The sequence below is a fragment of the Cryptomeria japonica genome, chromosome 2 (genome assembly GCF_030272615.1).
Source record: "Cryptomeria japonica chromosome 2, Sugi_1.0, whole genome shotgun sequence".
NCBI lineage: Eukaryota > Viridiplantae > Streptophyta > Pinopsida > Cupressales > Cupressaceae > Cryptomeria > Cryptomeria japonica.
The window spans coordinates 318793231-318813737 of record NC_081406.1 but is presented as its reverse complement, the minus strand read 5'-3'; the positions used below and the strand labels follow the sequence as shown (position 1 = coordinate 318813737).

General features: G+C 35.1%; 1 protein-coding gene across 2 annotated transcripts in view; it reads left to right on the top strand.

The window, feature by feature from the left end:
* LOC131027215 (fumarate hydratase 1, mitochondrial) overlaps positions 1-20260 on the top strand; it is a 62422-nt gene extending 42162 nt beyond the window's left edge. For both annotated transcript variants that reach the window (XM_057957221.2, XM_057957220.2), the window contains exons 10-18: positions 23-104; positions 4561-4655; positions 4740-4806; positions 5111-5161; positions 14024-14119; positions 14366-14464; positions 14578-14607; positions 14739-14804; positions 19945-20260. In XM_057957221.2, the coding sequence (XP_057813204.1) occupies positions 23-104; positions 4561-4655; positions 4740-4806; positions 5111-5161; positions 14024-14119; positions 14366-14464; positions 14578-14607; positions 14739-14804; positions 19945-20031 (673 nt within the window). In that variant the 3' untranslated portion in view covers positions 20032-20260. The remainder of the gene's footprint in view (positions 1-22; positions 105-4560; positions 4656-4739; positions 4807-5110; positions 5162-14023; positions 14120-14365; positions 14465-14577; positions 14608-14738; positions 14805-19944) is intronic.
* Positions 20261-20507: the final 247 nt, after the last annotated feature.

Genomic DNA, 20507 nt, shown 5'->3' with positions numbered 1-20507 from the left:
CACTCTTCTGTGTATTTGGTAGGTTTGATGCTAAAATAGCTGCAGCTGTAGCTGAAGAAACTAAGTTGCCATTTGTCACAGCTGAGAACAAGTTTGAAGCTCTGGTAACTCATTAATTTGTTGAACTTTTTCATGTATATCCGGCAAAAGTGAGCATTTTGAAAAGAAAAGTTTAATTGAATTGGCTTAAAAGTTTTATTTGTTTTTGTCTTTTAGATTGTGTGTGCAACAAATAGTAGGTTTATTGGATATGAATTGTTGAAATAAATCTTAGGGTTTAGTTATTTGTTCTGTTTTAGAACAATGACAGAATGACGTGCAACCAATTTCACTTTTGAGGTTCATTGTATAGTATGGGTTTGTGTCTTGTGCTTTAATATAAATGTGAGTTTCACTTGTTACTTGTATCTGTGCAACTCAACTGAATATAAATTCGAATTTTACTTCTTATTCATCACTTTTGCTTTAATATAAATTGACTTATGATTAATATAAAAAGTTATTGTCCTGCTGGTAAAAGGAAATCCACATGTTCAGTTGGTGGTGCACTCCACATTTCAATTGGAAATATGCTGTTGTACATTTGTGGCTTGTGCCATGGGATGGATTAGACTTGTGATGAGGACATGCAATGCAGCTAAAAGGTCAACTTAAGTCTAGTTGACATGCAAGCGATTGATAAAAATAAATTAAGACAGCTGTGTTGAGATATAAAGTAGTTGACAGCTAAAACAGTAGTAAAGGTCAGAAATAAATGAAATCGTTGGTCGGTGGCCAGAACAGTTGTAAAAGGTAGATAACGATATATTAAAAAGTTGATGGACAACTCAAAGATCTGTTAAAGAGAGATAAATGCAAATAAAAATATTAACAAGGATGATGTATTTAAAACATCTAGGAGGATCTGGGAATTTAAAAATCTTGCAGTTACAACAGTACTGTAATTTAGTTGCCATCTTTACTGTAAGCTTTAGTACCATCCCAAGCATACATGGTAAAACGGTGATGTTCTAAATCAGCTTATCTGATATTGCACAACTCCGATAGTGTCAACCCCACCCCTACCATGGGCATATGAATTGGTGAAATGAAAGCAGTTCGATTTACTGTAAGTGCCAAAAGCCGTCTCATACTCTTGTCTTTTATATTGATTTTGTAACATACCTATTTTCAAGAGTTAGTCAATCCATTTGCTTTAGTTGATACATTGGATCTCTTGTATCATCCTCCAAAACTTGCATAATACAATCTAGTGTTACAGTTCTAGAATGGCATTCTATTGTTCTTTACTTTTTGGCTCTTTGATTGTAGCTATTATTGTGGTCTTTATTTCATAAATCATTTCTACATAAAACAGCTTAAATCTGTTTAGTTTGTTGTTCTTTAGGTCACCTTAGTTTTTAGATCATCTACTATTAGTTGACCTGGCCCAAGGTCGATTTGTTTTACAATGAACTTGACTAGGAACCAACTAGAATTTGTACCTACTATAGTGCTCTGAACTAGTACATGGCAGAAATTACTAAACTGCTAAGTATATGTCTCACTATACCTAAAGGATTGCTAAAGCATTAAAACAAACTAAAATATAATCCTTAGCTATGTGTAATTGAACCACGATCAAGCAATTCACCATTTACAAACAATTTGCTATCCAAGAAACAATCCAATTAATTGCAAAAAATAACAGGCCCAAAGAAAGCTTGTTATTTCAACTCTTCCCTGTCACTGGCTGCGAATAAGGTTGTCAGAATTGTCATATGCATAATGTTCAACAACTTAAGTGCTAAAACAGGCAACAATATGAACTAAAGCTTAGGTCTGCAGATAATTAATCAAGCTGCTTGAACATAATTTGCAATGATACGACCATATTACTTAATTTGTTACCCTATGCTTCTATCACATAAGAAACACCTGTATATATAGACAAAGGTCTTATGTGATGTTGTATACCTAGCTGTCTACCAACTTTTATTTATTTTCATCTACCCTTTACAGCTGTTCTACCTGTGCATCTATCCTTTACAACCATCCTTGTTGTTAATCTACTTTTTAGTTAATTTGTATCTATTCTTTAGATCTGTTACAACTGTCCACTACCATTTATTTATTTTATCCTTTCCAGCCGTTTCAACTGTCAACTACTAGGTATCTGGTTATCTGTACCATTGTCTTATATTATATTTTTATCAATCCACTTGCATGTGGACTGTAGTTAAATTTCTAATTACATGGTATGCACTTATTATTTCGTCTTAAGTAGAGGAGAACTGATTCGGATAACCATGTGGCCTCAGTTGGGAGAGATCCTTTCTGGCCAAAGGGACATGGTGGTTTTACTGATTGGCATCAGTCTGAACATCAAAAAAAGTATCTTTAACTCATGGCTGTTGAAAATTGGGAATGTTAGCCTTGAGATGAGTGATAGAATTCTTCTCTTACAAGTGAGGTGTCTCATACAACTTGAGCTTCCTCCCTTTGACAACATGATGGATGCCAAGCTGTTTCTACATGTCCCATCCGAAACTATTGTTTTATGCTTCCAAGTTCTTTTCTCATTTAATCTTTTCCTTCTTGTTGTATATATCTCTTCTTGAACCATACAACAAATGAAAGATTCACATTTGGGTTTACGCCATATAAGTGAACATGAGACATAGCATATTAGTGAACATGAAACCAAAAATATTGTAACAGCCACTGTGCATATATATGAATCAAAATCAGAAAGAAGAAATTAAGCTCTCTTTTGGAAAATTTTAAGAAATGAGATCTCTTTATAAAATTATAAGTGTCAGATGGTTGGCAAAAGTTTTCGATTCATAAAATAAGAAATACACTTTGTAGGTGATAGTGTAGAAAAATATAAAATCTACCACTACTACTGTATATTTTGGCAAGTCTAACATATATATGTACATTTTATTAATAACTTTAAAAGGGCCCCTTAAAAAATATTCTGCAAGCCTCTCTGCTAATCATACTTATTAAGGCAGTCCATTGTGATTTATAACTTCTTTCTATTCATTGAAGAATAATGCCGATGTTGGTAAATTGTGCAAATGCAATCCTAGAGGTAGTGTTGATTAATGTTTTGTGGTCTGTGGTACTCCAAAATACTCTTCCAAGGTTCGTGGTATCTCCAAGACTGTCAATCCATATTTTCCAGACACCACACTCCTTTCTAAAAATTCTAGACTGTGTTGATTTTAGGATCAGATTAGATAAGCAATAATTCAAACACAATAACACAAAATGTACCCTGGGAAAACCTTCCTCTTGAAGGTGAAAAACCCAGCAAAGAAAGATGTCTTTATTATCTTAATAGTCCCAATATATATTACAATGAATTTGCTTCACACTTGAAGCTAAGGGATGATACAAATTCACCCTTGATAGCAGCAAGAAATCCGAACTACTGTATATCAGACTGTGTAGATAAATTCCGCCTTCTATCTTAGATGATCTGCCTTGAGGATGAGAATACACAGCTGTAATGTGAGATCAATCTGCAGATGGAGATGAATACACAAGTCATAATCAATATGAAGTATGCGATCTGCCTCAGAACAACCTCGAACAGCAATGAAGAAGATACGATCTGCTTGCTGTAGATAGCACGAACTGCTGGAGATGATAATTGTGTTCATTCGATACATTATGGAGAAGACTAGATCGATCTTTATACCTATGTGAAGGTGTCACCAACCAACACGTCTCCTTCATCAAGTCGGTTTTGATATTGACCAACACAACTCTTCATTAGGAGCGACTTATATTCTAACCAACACGCTAGGGATTAGTTAAGTCATAATGAACACGTCTTGTTCAAGGTGGCGGGTTAGATAAATACACATAAGAAATCGATAATTATTAGAATCATACTTTGTAAATGTGTAAGGCCGATAGGCCATTCACACATTTACCAACTGCTATGTCGGCTGGAAGGTTTCGACCATAGCTACTGCATTAACAGACTGGATCTCAATGGTGCAAAACTGAAACAAATGTGGTTCAAGAAATCCCACAAGTTTGATATAATAAAAAATTAAAAATCTAAAAATGTTTTGAGGAGGAGCTAAACGAATGTCAGCATCTTATATGGTCTACCAAAATGTCAGCCATGAACTCTCTAAGCTTTCTCAGCCTAATATAATGAGGCATCTATATGACAATTGCAGCTTTCAAATGAAAAAGAAAGCAAACACACAACAAAGTTTGAAACAATGCATAACAAGCATGAACTGCAAAATCCATCATTCCTTATTCATTGTGTCAATTTTTTCTTGTTTCAATGCCAACTACATTTAACAGATACAGCAAGCTGTTTTTCGGATTGTGTGTGAGAATCGTATCTTGAAATATAGGATATACGTGTGAATGTTTGGTTTTGATCTAGCTTGGTCATGTTTGAGATTCATTTTCTTTGTTTATCTTCCTTTTCCATGAACCCAGAAATGGTCTTCTGAAATTATTTTGATTTAAAGTACAAACTAACAAGCACAAATATAATTTGTGGTGATTCAATGTGGGGAAATAATGGTTTATGTCTATTAGGCAGCACACGATGCTTTTGTTGAGACCAGTGGAGCCTTGAACACTGTTTCCGCTTCTCTAATGAAGATAGCAAACGATATCCGACTGCTAGGAAGGTATATTATGTCCTGTTCTATATCAATGGCATTATTACTTAAGATATTTATTGAATTATCCTGCTAATATGGATTTATTTTCAGTGGGCCTCGCTGTGGGCTAGGTGAATTGCTTCTACCTGAAAATGAACCGGGTAGTAGCATAATGCCTGTAAGTATTTTGCATACAAATCACAATATATAGTGGAAGGACGCCTTTTCTATTTTTCCCATTTGTAGATACATAAATTGTTTGTAAAACTGTGAAATGCTTTTCATCTGAGGATATTTGCTATTACTTCTGTGTTTAATTTTTTAATATTTCATGGTAATTTAATTCCTAGCTTGCCAAAAAATTGCAGGTTGTGCTTGTGGAGATTTGTTGCATTAGAGTTTCAATTTACTGATGTGCTTTGTTATTTGAAATTGGAGTTGCATCCTACTTGATAGTACTAATTGTATACTATATGCTCCAGGGAAAGGTGAATCCTACCCAGTGTGAAGCTTTGACAATGGTTTGTGCACAGGTAAACCTCCATTCTCTTTTGGTAACACTGCTTTAGTTCATAGATCATCCAAATGTTTGATAAGTGTGATAACCACCGTAGTTTTTTTTTATATTTTTGCCAAATTATGTAAGCTCAACATGCAAGATGACATTATACATCGCTGCTGTTATATAGATTGACAGACCAACATAAGCATGCCAACAATGTTATTCTCTCATATTAACTTCTGATACAATAGCAGATGCATATAACACTGATGAGATCACTTTCCCACAATGCCCAAATACACTAGGCCAATTTTCAATTGGAACAACGATTATATACCTTGAATGAAGAGGTGTGATAGACGGCAAAGGAGGTCTGATTGCACTTTAAGACTGCTGTTCAAGGACAGAACAGACTGGAAAGCTAATTGGATTTGCTCAGAAAACTTGGTATTTACAGCTCACTAACATTGATATGGCTTGGTGCCATCAACTACAAACACAAGGAACTGAATACACCTTCAATCATTAGGATATGTAATTACAAGTCTGGAAACCACATTAAAGCTGCTGTGTGAAATGTAAAAGGTCTGAAAACAACTGATTGAATGTTTGAAGGTCAAACAACAGTGTCAAATTTTTGAGAGCCCCTCCAATCCCACAAAAAATACCTCCAAAGGTTACTACATAGCCTCACACTCACCCAGCACTACCAATCAGCCTCAAAATGCAGGAGACAACAACTTACAGATTTAATATACATCACACAGATCACCATTCACTCTCAAATATCATACCAATGCAAGGAACCTTCCTCAAACTGAGATTTAGCATACAACACTCTAAAAAAGACTTCAAACCAACCTCAAAACCTTAGCCAGCAGATAACAAATCAGGTTGATTTAATTTTTAGAACTTATGGAACTGAAAACAGGGGATAACTTGTGAGAACAGCAACCAAGGAAAGGCAATAATCTTCATTGAAGTGCTTTCTTCATTCCAGCAAGGCATTTAACCTGCATTCCACTTATGGCAACTCCAAATAATGAAAATTAACACCCTAAACAGCAACAGTTCTATTAGAATAATTAATTGTTATTTTTTAGCTGTGTGTGTTTATTAATGGTCATTCAGTTATAGTTTTAGAGTTAGTTATATTTTTAGAGACTTCGTGATAGAACTGGGAGTTTCTATTTTTAGAGTCAATTTAACGGTTAGTCCCAATTTGGACAGCCGCCTTGTAATTTGCCTATAAAAGGCTTGTTATTCGTTCAATAATCATTCTAATCAATCTTATGCGATCAAGCTATCAACCACATTTCCATTTTTTGTTGAGCTCTTGTGCACACATAAAATCTGAGAGGGTAGGTAGAGTAGGAATTAAGAGATGAATGACATGTGTCATGGGTATAAAAGGCTAATGAATTAATTAAATAATTAAATATTGTTTTAATTAATAGAGGAAGTGGGATCAATTAAATAAATACCTTGTAATTTGCCTATAAAAGGCTTGTTATTCGTTCAATAAAGTACGCTGTTTTTTTTTCATGGTATCAGAGTGGGCGACGAGCCATTAAAAATTTCTTGTGCCCTAGCTACCTGCAATTTATTTCCAAATTTTTTTTTCTGATTTTTATGAAAAAATCTGGTGGAAAAGATTTCCAGTTCAACAGTTTTGTTTATTTTCGGATCATGAAGGGTACTGATGTGAGGGTTTTATTACCTCTGAAAATCACGTTTGTGGACAGCTCTACTCCTGACTCCCACGCGGTTTTTTTTTCTCATTTTCGTGGGTTTGGCGTCTGTAAAAATCACAGTTTTTTCGTGGTTTTTTTGCAGGTTGCATTTTTCTGTGGCCACTTTTTTTGTGTTTTATTCCTGCACGCTTCAGATCAGGATGTTCTTTTTTTGGCGTGGGTTTCTGTTCACGATTTTTTGCGACAAGTGCATGTATTTCGGACATGCAATTTTTTTGCTGGGTTGCGACTTGTTTGCTATTTGTTTGCACTTTGCGGGCCTATATTTTTGCACGACCTGCAGACTTTTCTGACGGACACAATTTTTGGGATTTTTTTTTGGGCATGCAATTTTTGATTTTTTTTTCATAGGCCGTTTTAGTTCCGTGACAAGGGTTTGTTGGACTTCTCTGGGTGTGCGACTTAGGGCATGCTTTTTTATTGCCTAAGGTTTTTGCCGGCAACGCCTAGGGTTTTTCTGACCAGCGCCTCGGGTTTCAGTTGCTCTAATTTTTTTTTGGGTTCCTTCAATATGACCTAGGTTTCCAATTTTTTTTTGTGTTTTCAAAAAAAGTTTTTGGGTTTTTAGAAACCCGCACATTGGATTTTGTGCTAGGGTTTTGTGCCTATTTTTCAGCATCTTAAGATTTGTGCTAGACTAGTTTTGACCTGATAATCAGATTTTTTGAAGTTTGCACCAGTTGTTGCTGAAGGTGTTTGCTTGGTTTTTGACAAAAAAACAGCCTCTTTTGAAGCTCGAGTTTGCCTTGTTTTTCGTGCATAAGAAAATGGGAGGGATGGCATAGTTGACCAACATCATGTTGGAAGGTAGTTAGCGCTTCAATGACAAGAATTGCAATACTTGGAAGCAGTGAATGCTTTCTACTTTTGAGTACTGGTGCCTTGACCACATTGTTCTGGGTAAAGAAACTCGTCCTGCAATGGTGGGCGATGACCAAACCAAGTTTGATGAGCATAATTGAGAAGCAGTTATGTTGCTGAAGTTATCAGTCACCAATGAGATGCTTCTAGAAGTGCCATTAGGCAAGAAAGCTAATGAGATTTGTGATCACTTGAAGAATCTTCATGAGACATCCCACAAGAGCTAAGCGTTCTTTCTGAAGAACACGCTCTCAATTATGATGGATGGGAAGATGTCACTATAGGAACATCTTGCGAAGATCAAGGATATTCGTGACCAATTGGAGGCTATTGGTCACAAGATGGAGGAAGGGGATACGGTGGTGATCACACTGAAGAGCCTGCCTAGATCCTACAAACACTTTATTGAGATGCTCAACATTATGTCCACAAATGTTGACTTGAAGTTTGATGCGTTGTGCAATAAGCCATTGTAGCAAGCCAAGTGGAGACAACAGTTTGATAGTAGCGTTGACATGGCCAGTGTGGAACAGGTGTTTATTGCCAAGGACAAAGGCAAAGGCGAGTCCACTCCGTAGAAAGGACAACGCAACCTTGAGGAGGGGTTCAAGAAGAAATCACTTGTCACTATTGTGGTGGACTTGGACATATTCGGAGGTTCTGCAAAAAGAGGTTGGCTGATCAGAAGTCCAACTAGAGAGGGTCTTAAGAGCAAGAGCAAAATCATGTCGCAGAGCATTCTGAAGAGGAGTCAACCTTCTATGCTTTTTGATAAGCAAATTTTGTCATCGGTTGGGTAGTTGATAGAATGACCTTTAAGGGAGGGTATTAGAATATTTAATTGTTATTTTTAGTTGTGTTTGTTTATTAATGGTCATTCAATTATATTTTTAGAGCTAGTTATATTTTAGAGACTTCGTGATAGAACTGGGAGTTTCTATTTTTAGAGTTAGTTTAATGGTTAGTCCTAGTTTGGGACAACCGCCTTGTAATTACCTCTAAAAGGCTTGTTATTCGTTCAATAAAGTACGTTGTTTTTTTATTTCAAGTTCAACCTCCAACTCCCACACGTAGCTGATATAAGGTATAACTTTAATCCCAAACTGTACAACTTGTCCAAAACTTACTCACAAGCTCCAAATTCCATAGCGAGACTAGGAAATGACTCCAATATGAGCGGCTAGGTTAGATTGAGCATCACTTACAAACTGTGAGCCCCAAAAGAACAAATTAGTGTACTACGTGCAAGTTACAGGTACAATTAGTAATGTTGAAACCCTTCAATCACCAATGCAATAAACTGCAAAAAAATTGGAAGCAATACCTTCACCAAACCTGACGAAATCTGAAACATCAAAATATTCATTCCAAACCTAAAAAATCCAGAAACTTTGTTGAAACATAGTGTGATTCCTGAATACAATCACTCCAACTAGTCAGGGATTATCTTTCAAATTCAAAACTAGGAATCCCGTGAGGGTTTTCATCCTTAAAGAACCATGGAAGAACACCCTGGTTCAATCCAATAACGCAACAACATAAGAAATCTTCAGCATATACACAATTGAGCCCCACACCTCCTTTTATAACTTTTTGGAGAAAATTTGCAGTTTAAAAATTATAATAATTCCCTTTTTCCTTGAAAAATGACCATTTTGAAATAATAATAACATTTCATTTTCTAAGGTACCCTCAACTAGGTATCCAACTTTTAAAACATTTTATTACCTTAGCAATGAGCTGTTACGCTAAGTTGTCCTTTTATTATTTCTGAACACTAGACAACATTAGTGAAATATGAATTAATTATTTTATAACTTTCCCAAGTTGCAGGAACTACTGAAATTGAATTGGAATCAAATTCTGATCACACTGGGATGATATTGAAGATGTAGGATGGTGATCGAAGCCAATTGGGTGACTTATAAAAAAATAGATGTGCTCTCTAAAAGGTTTGGAGAACACTCTAGGAGTCTCAAAGCACTTTTGAAAGCATCACAATGATCAATAATGCCAACTAAGGTTAATGCCACAAACAAAAGCCTAGAAATATTGAACTTGCATCCTTCAAGAAGTTTGGAGTTCTCCTTAGCACACTTAGAAGCTTATGGAAAAACTCAAAAAGTGGCCAAAAACTCACGAAACAATATTGAGTAAAATGGGGACACTAAAATAAGCTTTTAATCAGAAGTTGATAGCATTTAATTGATATGTTGTTTTTCTTATCATGAACATAATCTAGTGTTATGCAAACTATTAAAATGTGTCTAATATGTGATTGGTTGTACCTCTATGTTTTAGACAAACTACGTGAAGTATTGAAACTTAATATAAGTCAATACCATATGATATGCTAGCTTGTGGATTTCTTGCAATTCTACTAGCTAGTTAAAAATGTGTTCAGTTCTGTTGTCTCAATGGCTCTTAGAGAGAACTTCAAAATTTTCAGTTTTTCTTGACATGGGTCCTTTGAGATAGCTTGTTTGATCCAAGATAAGGGCAATAAACAACCATTACACTCTTGATAAATACAAGAAATTGAGAACCATCTGTAACTAAATAGAAAAGCAAAGGTGTTGATCTAACCTTCAAAAAGGACATTGAGCATTTGGTTTATCTCTTGCTTATTTGATCCTACAAATTGAAGTTGTAACGTAGGAGTGTTTTTGGGGTAAGGCCCTTTAATTTCTCATCTCACGTGAACTTATTGAATGATAAAGAAAGCTGTAGAATGTCAATGGACGAAAATATATTTGTATAGAATATAAGGAAATCAATATTCATAAGGGTACTAGATTAGATGCATAAGACTTTTTTGATCTATAAAGGCATTATTTGTATGAGATAATGCCAGAAAAATGATAACAATCATATATTGAAATGATATGTAGTCAATGGATTAGCATGTCAAACAATTAGCATTGAAGAGCTGTGAAGCACAGACTATGAAACTCCAGAATCAACGTACCAGGTAGATGACTTAACATGGTTTGTTGGTCTTTTGGCCATAAAAGCGTAAAAAGTAGACTCTTGCTTAGTGTGCTCTGCAACTCCAGAATCAACGTACCAGGTAGATGACTTAACATGGTCTGTTGGTCTTTTGGCCATTAAAGCGTAAAATGTAGACTCTTGCTTAGTGTGCTCTGCAACATGGGCCTTCGGTCGAGACCCTCCTTAGTTGGATTGCTCATTAGCTAACTGTTTTCTGCACTGCTTCTTCATGTGGCCAAGCTTACCACAATAGTGACATGTAATAACCTTCTTGGAGTTGTTCTTAGGTTTGCTCTGTCCTTTTGGCTGAAAGGACTTGCCTTTGCCTTTGTCCTTGCCTTTGGCAATGAAGGCTTGTTCTATAGTGGATGATTTGTTGCTGCTCCCAAAATGTTGTTTCCACCTTTCCTGTTGCAAAAGTTTTCCGCATAGTTCAGGAAACTTCAAGTCAAAATTCGTGGATGTAATGTTGAGTGTTTCTATAAATTGTTCATACGAGCGTGGTAAACTTTTGAGAGTGATCACCACCATGTCTTCTTCCTCCATCTTGTGACCAATAGCTTCCAGCTGATCGTGAATATCCTTGATCTTTGTAAGATGCTCCTGTAGAGACTTCTTATCATCCATCATGATGGAAAACAACATATTCTTTAGAAAGAATGTTCGGCTTTTGTTTGATGTCTCATGGAGATCCTTCAGATGTGTCCAAATCTCTAAAAATAACTTGTCAGATGGCACTTATGGAAGCATGTTTGATGAGCATAACTGCTTCTTGATTGCAGTCATTGTACTTGTCTTGGTCTTTTCATGCCACCATTGAACGAGGAGTCGTACCCAAAACAACTTGGTCTAGACAACGGTATTCAAATATTGTGAGCATTCGCTGTTTCCACGTGTTGTAGTTTTTGTCGATGAAGTGTTGATTATTTTCCAACATGATGTTGTTCAATGACACCATCCCTCCCGCTTTTCGATGCACAAAAAACGAGGTAAAACTGTAGCAACAAACTTTGATTTTTGAAAATTTGATTTTTTTGGTAATAAATCTGTCAAAACCGTTCAGTGAGCACAAATTCTGAGGCACTGTTTTGAAACCCTCACACACATGCAACAAAAACTATACGAGTTTTTTAAGGAAAAAATATCAAAAACAAAAACCCTAGCCGTGCTTATGATTTTTTTTCCCCAAACCCTAGCCGCAGCTATTGAAACCCAGAAAAAACCGTGAAAAGGCCCATGAGTTTGGAAAAATTGTGCAGAAACCCTAGGTCGAATCCACAATTTTTTGTAAAAACTTTTTCGTTGAAAATAATCCCACCCATTGCGCATAGAAAACTTGTCGTTAGGCTTACAAAACACACAAAGCCAATGCATGCAAAAGAAGTCGTCGTGGAAGGAAGAAAGAATCGTCGCGCAGGGATAAAAAACTAGAAAATTGTGTCGCAACAAAATAATATTGAGAAAACGTCACTGCCTCTAGACGTGTCACGATATGCAGAGGCGATGCGAAAAAACGGCCCAAAAAACCCTTGAACCTATGAGTTGCAAAGGAAAACACAGAGGAAAAAGTCTACCTACCCATGAAAAACGTTTTTGATTTCCAGCCCACGATTTCCTCTAAAATTCACAACAAATTTGTGAACTTTTTTTTGGTATTAAGTATCATAGAACAATTACAAACTTATTACAAATACCAGCTCCTTTTGAGCAAGCTTATTACAAATACAAGCTCCTTTCGAGCACCAAACTAGAAACAACAATTGGAAGACCAAGGGTCACAACTTAGAAATCCACTTTAAACAATGTGAATACAACCAATGGAAGACCAAGAGTCACAACTTAGAATTCCACAAAGATGTCCCTCTTGGGAGTTGAACTTGGGTCTCCACATTGAGAACTCAATGCTTTAACCAACTAAGCTCAACCCCCTAGACAAATTTGTGAACTTTTCAACGAACTAGATTGCTTTTGTCAGATTTGCGATTTCCAGGTGAAGAAAACCCTCGATTTTCCACTTTCAAACAAACCTGCGAAAAAACCTTAACACGACCCAGGGATTTTAATTAAAAAAAAAACTTCTGTTTTTCTTTTTAAAAAATCGATGAAAAAACGTCTGAAACAAGTTTAGGATCATCCACAAATTTTTGTTCTAAAAAATTTGCCAAATTTTTTCAAGTGGCTCTGATACCATGAAATGGTAATTGCATTATCGAATTAATGAAGATGAAAGGGTACATATAGGCAATTACAGAATGATGTTTCTAAATGAAACAATCGTGAACAAATGACTAAATTAGAAACAATCTAAAAGTAACTAAAGACTAACTAATGATCATTAATAATATAATAAATACTTTAATATCTTCTTCTATGTAAGCGATTTTTCGAAAGCTCGTATGCTCTGATACCAATTGTTAAAATAAGCAAGACAAACCAGAATAATACAGATCTGCAGAAAATTAAACAGATATGAAAAAACATCAAACGCACAGAGATACATAAATTTACGTGGGTAATCAATTTTGGCTACATCAACGGGAACAGTGGGTATTAATCTCTTATTAATCGCAGCAATTACATTAATATTCATCAATGACCAAAGCTTTCTTTCATAGTTTTTAATCAAACTCAACATTGAAAAATGTAGTCTCACAATATCATGGAATGTGAATAGTTGAAGTTGCCGAAAGGTTGTGTTGGTTGGACTTCACAATGGAATACACAATGTGTTTGGTAATTTTTTTTGCATTCACTTCAATGTGTATGATATAAATCTATTTAAATTTTGCGCTAAAAGTGAGTATGATGTTTTAATTCCATATTTAGAAAGCATAATGAATTTTCACTGTGCCACAACACAATCTTTGTAGTAGCATTAAATACTATCAGATAAACATCCTATTCATAATATATATTTCACTTTAAATCTTAATGAACTTTATCTTTGAGCATGGATCCACCGATTTCATAGTTCTTTGTCCTCTTTATTTTGTCTTGCCCTGTGTTTTTTCTTTACTGTATGGGACTTCCTTTGAACTTTTTCTTACTTGTGCAAGTTAGAGCTTCTCTTAGTAGGAATTTGCATTGTTATTCTTGCTTGCTGATGCACTCAAGTGCTGCTGGCCTGTTTTGGTCTTTTATGGACATTAGTATAATTTCAATTTTATGAAATACAAATCATTAGTTTTTATGTACTTACTTTTTTCTTTTCCAATGTAGCAAACAAAATCCTTCTTTTTTTTTTTTGGAAATTTAGCTAATCCACTAGAGGGCAATGTGGCTTGTAGGTTATGGGAAATCATGTCGCAATTACAGTGGGAGGATCAAATGGACACTTTGAGCTCAATGTGTACAAGCCATTGATTGCAAGTGCTTTACTTCGGGTATTGTTGTCCTGTATTTTACTGTTTTTGTTATTTTATATTTCTCTGTTTTTATTTTGTACTTCAATAATGGATTTAGCATCTTAGATCGATTCCAATAGTTTATTTAGTATGAATGATTTGCTTATAGAAACCTCAGTAAATGAAATGTATGGATAAACTGGTTCATGTCTAGTGTTGGTAAATTTCAAAGTCTACCAGGGGTAGATAGAGGGCTTGAAGTTTTTAATCTAGTGCTTTGTACAGTCTTTGAGATTGCTTGGAGATGCGGTGACTTCATTTGAAAAGAATTGTGTACGGGGAATTCAGGCCAATAATCAAAGAATAGCACAACTTGTGCGGGAGGTAAGCGCCATACTGTTCTCGATGTAGCTTTTAAATTGTATATTAGTTTAAGTCAACACACTTATTTAGCCATTTATATTGCAAGAAGTTGACTTGTGTCTGATTTTGTGCAGTCATTGATGCTTGTTACAGCTTTGAATCCCGTAAGTTTGTCTGTTTAATTAAGGCATTTCCCTGCCAATTTTGTTTTTGATGTAAACAACATCCTGATGCTTATGGTTGGTCAGGATTTTTGTGTTTCTAAGATTTCCACTTTGATGTTTTCTTTTTCCAGAAAATTGGTTATGATAAAGCAGCAGCGACTGCAAAGAAAGCCCATAAGGAGGGAACAACATTGAAGGTAAATGATAACTTTAGTATTTGTTTCTTTTCCAAATAACACCTTTTTTATCCCATAAGTTGTAACCTGCTTGTCCTTCCCTTGCTCATCCTAAGGTCCTAGTGGTTTCCATTACCATCTTCTTGATCCATATCAGTTTACTCTACATTGATTTGGATCAAATATTTTGGCCTTGCTTCTCGTGGGCCACCATCAATGCTATTTGTATCCCATGGGGTAGTTGTCCTCTTACAACTAACTTTGAGCCTATTGCTATCTTCTTCGTTATGGTTTGACAATCTTCGTCCATACTTATAATAGTTTGCACACCATAATATGGCCCTTGTCTAAGATCAAGTGGAATGGTCACACAAGAATTCATTTTTTTAGAAAATGAGATTGTAGAAAAGCATATCTATCCATCTATCCATTACACATTATCATCCATCATATATATGATAGACTAATCTTTCTTCAGGGTCATTCCCTAAAAGAACATGGCCAATCTATATCAGCAAACCTGATCATACTCATGATAGGCTCGGTGAAACTCAAGATATAGTCCACACAAGCCTACCAATCATCATCCATATCAATGACTTGACCTTTTGGTCCCTTTGAATTTGATTGCTTTTAAGTTCTCCATTGGTGGCTGATGACCATGGCACCCAATGCCTCTTGCACCATCACAAGTCATCTCAAAACGACTTGTATGATGCGAATTGAGTCTTGACAGCCTAAAGTTGTGTAAATAATAAGTTAACAACACATTAAAATGCAGGTAAATATGACACATTTAAATATAAGTAAATTAAATTTTCCTTCAATAACTCCAAATTTGAGAAATCCCTAAAGATGACTTGTGACATATGGTGGTTTGTCACAAACATTTGAATCTCCTCACTTTCAGTGTATATAGTTTTCACCCACTGTATTTAAGTGTCAATCGCTTGCATCACTAAGTTAAGAGAGTGTATGGTACATAATGTTCAAAAAATGTGGACGTATCTTATCTCAACCAAAAGAGCTAATGCCCTGCAAGTTTTTGCATTGTGTGTAATGATTTGGACAACGTTATCAGCACCCACAATCTCTATAGACTCAATGAGGATTTTGAAAATGAATTTCACATCCTTGACCTTCCCTCGTAATCAACTGCCTTAAAAAACATTGTCCCTTTGGTGGACATTGCAATTTTTTAGTTGTTTTTGGCTATCTTTCCATGAATTTCTAGTTGGTTTTAGTGATGTCTCTACCTTTTTTTTCTTCTGCCAATAAGGTGGTGCAAACCTTTTCATACCCAGGACTTATTTAGCTAGAGGGTGTATTATTAATTGCCACCACCATTTCTTGCCAATATGCTGATCTCACTAGAAAGGAAGACCATTGATGTAAATGCAATGTTCATTTTTTTCATCTGCAACTTCTTGCTTATTCTGAAATGCTTTAACCAATTTGGCCTCTTTTATAGAAAGGAGAGGGATCTTCATCTTGGATAGATGGTGTCCCCAAGAAAGGATGTTGGAAGGCTATTATTGAAGGAGAATCTATAGGTGGCTTCAGTGATGTTTTTTTGATAAAGGATGAGACTTTAATTTCCTTTCACTCACAACATTAGCTTCTTTTTGTTCTGTAATGGATGCCATAATTTGTTTTTTTGGCAACCCCTTCTTGTTTGGCCATTAACGTATTCTAATTAGTAATTACACACCCATTCAGCACATAAGTGAGCTTTCACTCGACTACATGAGCTCTTATATTGGATTTCACATTGATTACAATTCTAAATAAAAGCCCCACCTCTTGGAAGTTGTTAGAACATTGTAACATATTTTCATAGAGGAGATGGTTGATCATATATAAATTGTTTATTTACCACAAGACCCACTAAACTTAAACTAGTAGCCATTCTAAATAGATTATTGTTATAAGAAAATACAAAATTTTAAATCGAAAAAAATGCAACTCTACAATATGTATAGACTAATAAAAGTAATAAACTTTCAAATTCAAAACAAACATCAAAAAACATTTTGAAAAATTATGAAACTTGTTTTTTGTAAAAAAGAAAAAAAATCTTTAGAATTTAGAATTTTTTTAATTAAAAATCTGAAAGAATTTGTTAAACTACTCAACTTATATCAAGAGGCGTCCTTTGTGCAAGCTAGATTCTCCCCCCTAGCACTTTGCAATTGTTCTCCGTACAAAATACTAGCAATCTTTAAAATGCAAAAATGGCAAAATAAGAATGAGTATGTATGAAATAGGTTTGTTTTTGTCAAACATCTTATAATATGGGAGCATCTTTGGGTTTTAGGTACTTTTTTGTTATTTAAAAAAAATATTTTAATGTTAAAATTATTTGAAAAAGTTGTTTTGAACTTTTTGTTTTGGAAATATGTGACTATCAATGGTGAAACTGCTTGCGAGTGCCAAGGGGTGGCAGGGCCAGACCCTGACACTCTCATACCACTCTTGTTGCATGACCGGAACCTAGACCAGTTGAGTACAAGACTGATACCCTAGGGAGAAGTACTGTGTAACTTAGCCTTTCTCGGTTTGCTTGCTTAACTATTTTAACACAATGCACATTGAAACTCCATTAAGGTGGGTTGTTCTGTGGATCACTACTAAGTTCTAGGTCACAGGAATTGTAGTATTGTATTCATACACTAAAAAATAAATGTTAGATCTCCTTTTTATTTGATCTTTTGGACGGAGATCAAAGTACTATAGCTCAGACTTGTTATGCAAATCTCTTAGCTGTTGATGGTGATAGCTTTTGAATCTTTGATGATATGGATGGATTACATTGGAGTTCAATTGAGAGTTTATTTTTTGAAATTGTCTAGAACTACATGTAATTTATTTAAAATATGAATGAATATTTGGTCACATGTTGAAGTTGTGAACAATAATATATGGAAACACAAATTGGACAAACAACAGGTGACCTTTGTATGTGTATAATGCTTGGTCATGTGCATTGTCCTCTCTCTTGAAGTGTCATGCCCTCGCCATAAGACACTGCTCACCAAACAAGTCACAGCCCCAATCTATAATAATCCCAGGCGACAGCATAAATATCATTTAGAGGCCGACTCATAATTATTTTTCCTAGGCATGAATAATGTTTAGAGGCTGACTAGGATAAAATGGAGCTATTTACCAAAAGGGATGAGTCAGTGAAATGTTTTAAGGCAGTGATTGAATTGATGCACGCTTTGTTAAGGGTTGTGATGGTAATAAAGGTGGTGACTATTCATCCCACCGTTGAAAATGTTAAAGGGGGAGACCAATCCATTTGTGGGCATCAAATGATCAAGTTTGAATTGGATAAGAATTCAGAAATAAACCTGAGTTAGAAATTATTAACAATAGTCTATAATATTGAGGGAAATAATTGGTATGCAAGTATTATTGTATTTATTTATTTATTTCAACATAAATCTGATAGGAAGCTTTTAAGTCTTACTTATATGATTAAATTGCCAATCCATCAAGAAATATAGGATAAGTAATTATTTACCTAATTTCCATCAGCAACCATGTTTGGAATCAATGTGAAACATTTTATAGGAAGATGCAGCAATGCTGGTCTTCCCTCATCAAGTACGCCACCCCGAGATGGATGGATTGTAGGTTCTGCCATACTTGTGGGCCAAGGGGCCAAATGGATTGGAGGTTCATTCAGTTCCCTTGAGCTTGGTTGAGGAAGACAGTCTGCTGACGTCCTATCAAGCTTTTCCATCGGATTCCTGATATGGTTGACTATGGGAATAAGCTATGAAATAGATATGAATGATTTTAGGATACTTTCATTTTAATAAAGATTATTTGTATACGCTCATAGATTCATGATATTAATGCTTTGATGTTAATTAATATTGTTTCTAAGACCTAAATTAGGATTTTCTCTAAATTGGCTTTACAATTATGTAATTTTATTAGAAAATTCTATTTGTAAATAAATTGCATTTGTTGGAATTGTTATTTTTGGGCAAAAATCAGGTATATCCCAAAATGGGACATTACATGAAGTGAATTCCAACATGGAAAACTGTCTAGTTGAATTTATGAAGTCTAATCAATAGTAATCACAAAATGCATTAGTTCCAGAATATATCTGCATCTCTATCCGTCCTTGGGTATATTTAATTGAAGTGGAAAAATAAATAAGTTTAAACTTTACAGGAGAAACAGTGGCATTGAAGTTATAATCTCTCTCCTTATGCCTACATCTGTAATCCTTCTTGGGTAGATGTAATTGAATGTGGAAAAAGAAATAAGTTCAAACTTTAAGGGAGAAACAGTGGCATTGATGTCATAATCTTTCGATATTTTGCTCTCTATGTTATTTGAAAGTCCTGAATAACAATAAAACTGCACAATATATTTTGCAAGATGAAGTCTTCCATCAAAAAGATCTCCATAATATCTAAAAATTATATGGCTCTGAAACAAATCCAACTAAAGCTTACAGGTCAAAAGCCTAGTAAGAAAATCAGGCAAAATGGATTTTGTTCAGTGGGATGTAAAGAAACTAGCAGCAGCTCTTAGATATGTCACAGCAACTATTTTTATTGTGTAGCTTTTGGTTGTTTTTGATGGCATCCTGATGGTGAAAATTGCCCCAGACATCGATTGCTGAACTATCATTTGACAAGTACCGATGTCCCCATATCAGTCATTTAATATTTTGGCATTTTGCACAATAGTTACAACAGAACAGACATCCTTTTGTGACGTAGAAATGTATAGGAAAATATCTCTACATATGAAGTATCAGACTGAAAATGTGTGGCATTGTAGATGAACACATACAGGTACTGGAATCTTACAAAAAAACTAATCACTCCAGAATGGCAAGCTGACTTGAGACTAAGTCACCGCACTAGAGTTGTGATGGCTGCTATTGCAAATGGCAATAAACAACTCATCAAATTTCAAATTGTATCCTACTGTTCATTTGTGCATAAATATGCCTAACAGGCAATAAGAGGATAAATAATTCTGAACATAGATGGTAGTTTGATTTTGCAGGTATAAGTTCTTAATTATCCGGGATAATTTATTTGAGATTATTCTTTTACTATGTGAGTTTGTAATGAACTTGTACGAATAAAGACCACTTATGTTAATATTTTGTTACAATGACCAGGAAGCTGCCTTGCAACTTGGAGTACTTACATCTGAGGAGTTTGATGAATTGGTTGTACCAGAGAAGATGCTTGGGCCATCAGAGTAATGCTTCTATTAGCGCAATTGTTTTGGCAGGTTTCTTATAAATTTTGATAATAAATTATATTGTAATAAGATAAATAATAAATAACAATTACAGGTCAGTTGAGATATTTGTTTCAATCTTTGAAATTTTTTTCTCCAATTTATTGTGGAGAACTGAGATCAGCCTGATGCCTACAATTATTTTTGTAGCTTTCATTCAACTCAATAAAATTGACCTTTTATTTGTTTAACGCACTTGATTTACTGGATTGTGGAGTACTCCTTTCCAAGTAGTTCGTATCTGTAGATTTTTAGCACAGGTTGTTATTTATATTTGTGTACCAATTACGGTTGATTGTCCCTGTTTCAATTTTCTTTCGAGGTTTAAAATTCGAAGGAATTTTGGTCTTTCAGGCCTCAATCAGGGTGTGGCCAACCTATAAATTGGATTGCTTAATAGTGAACATGACCAGGCTGAAACCTGGTGATCAGGCTCCC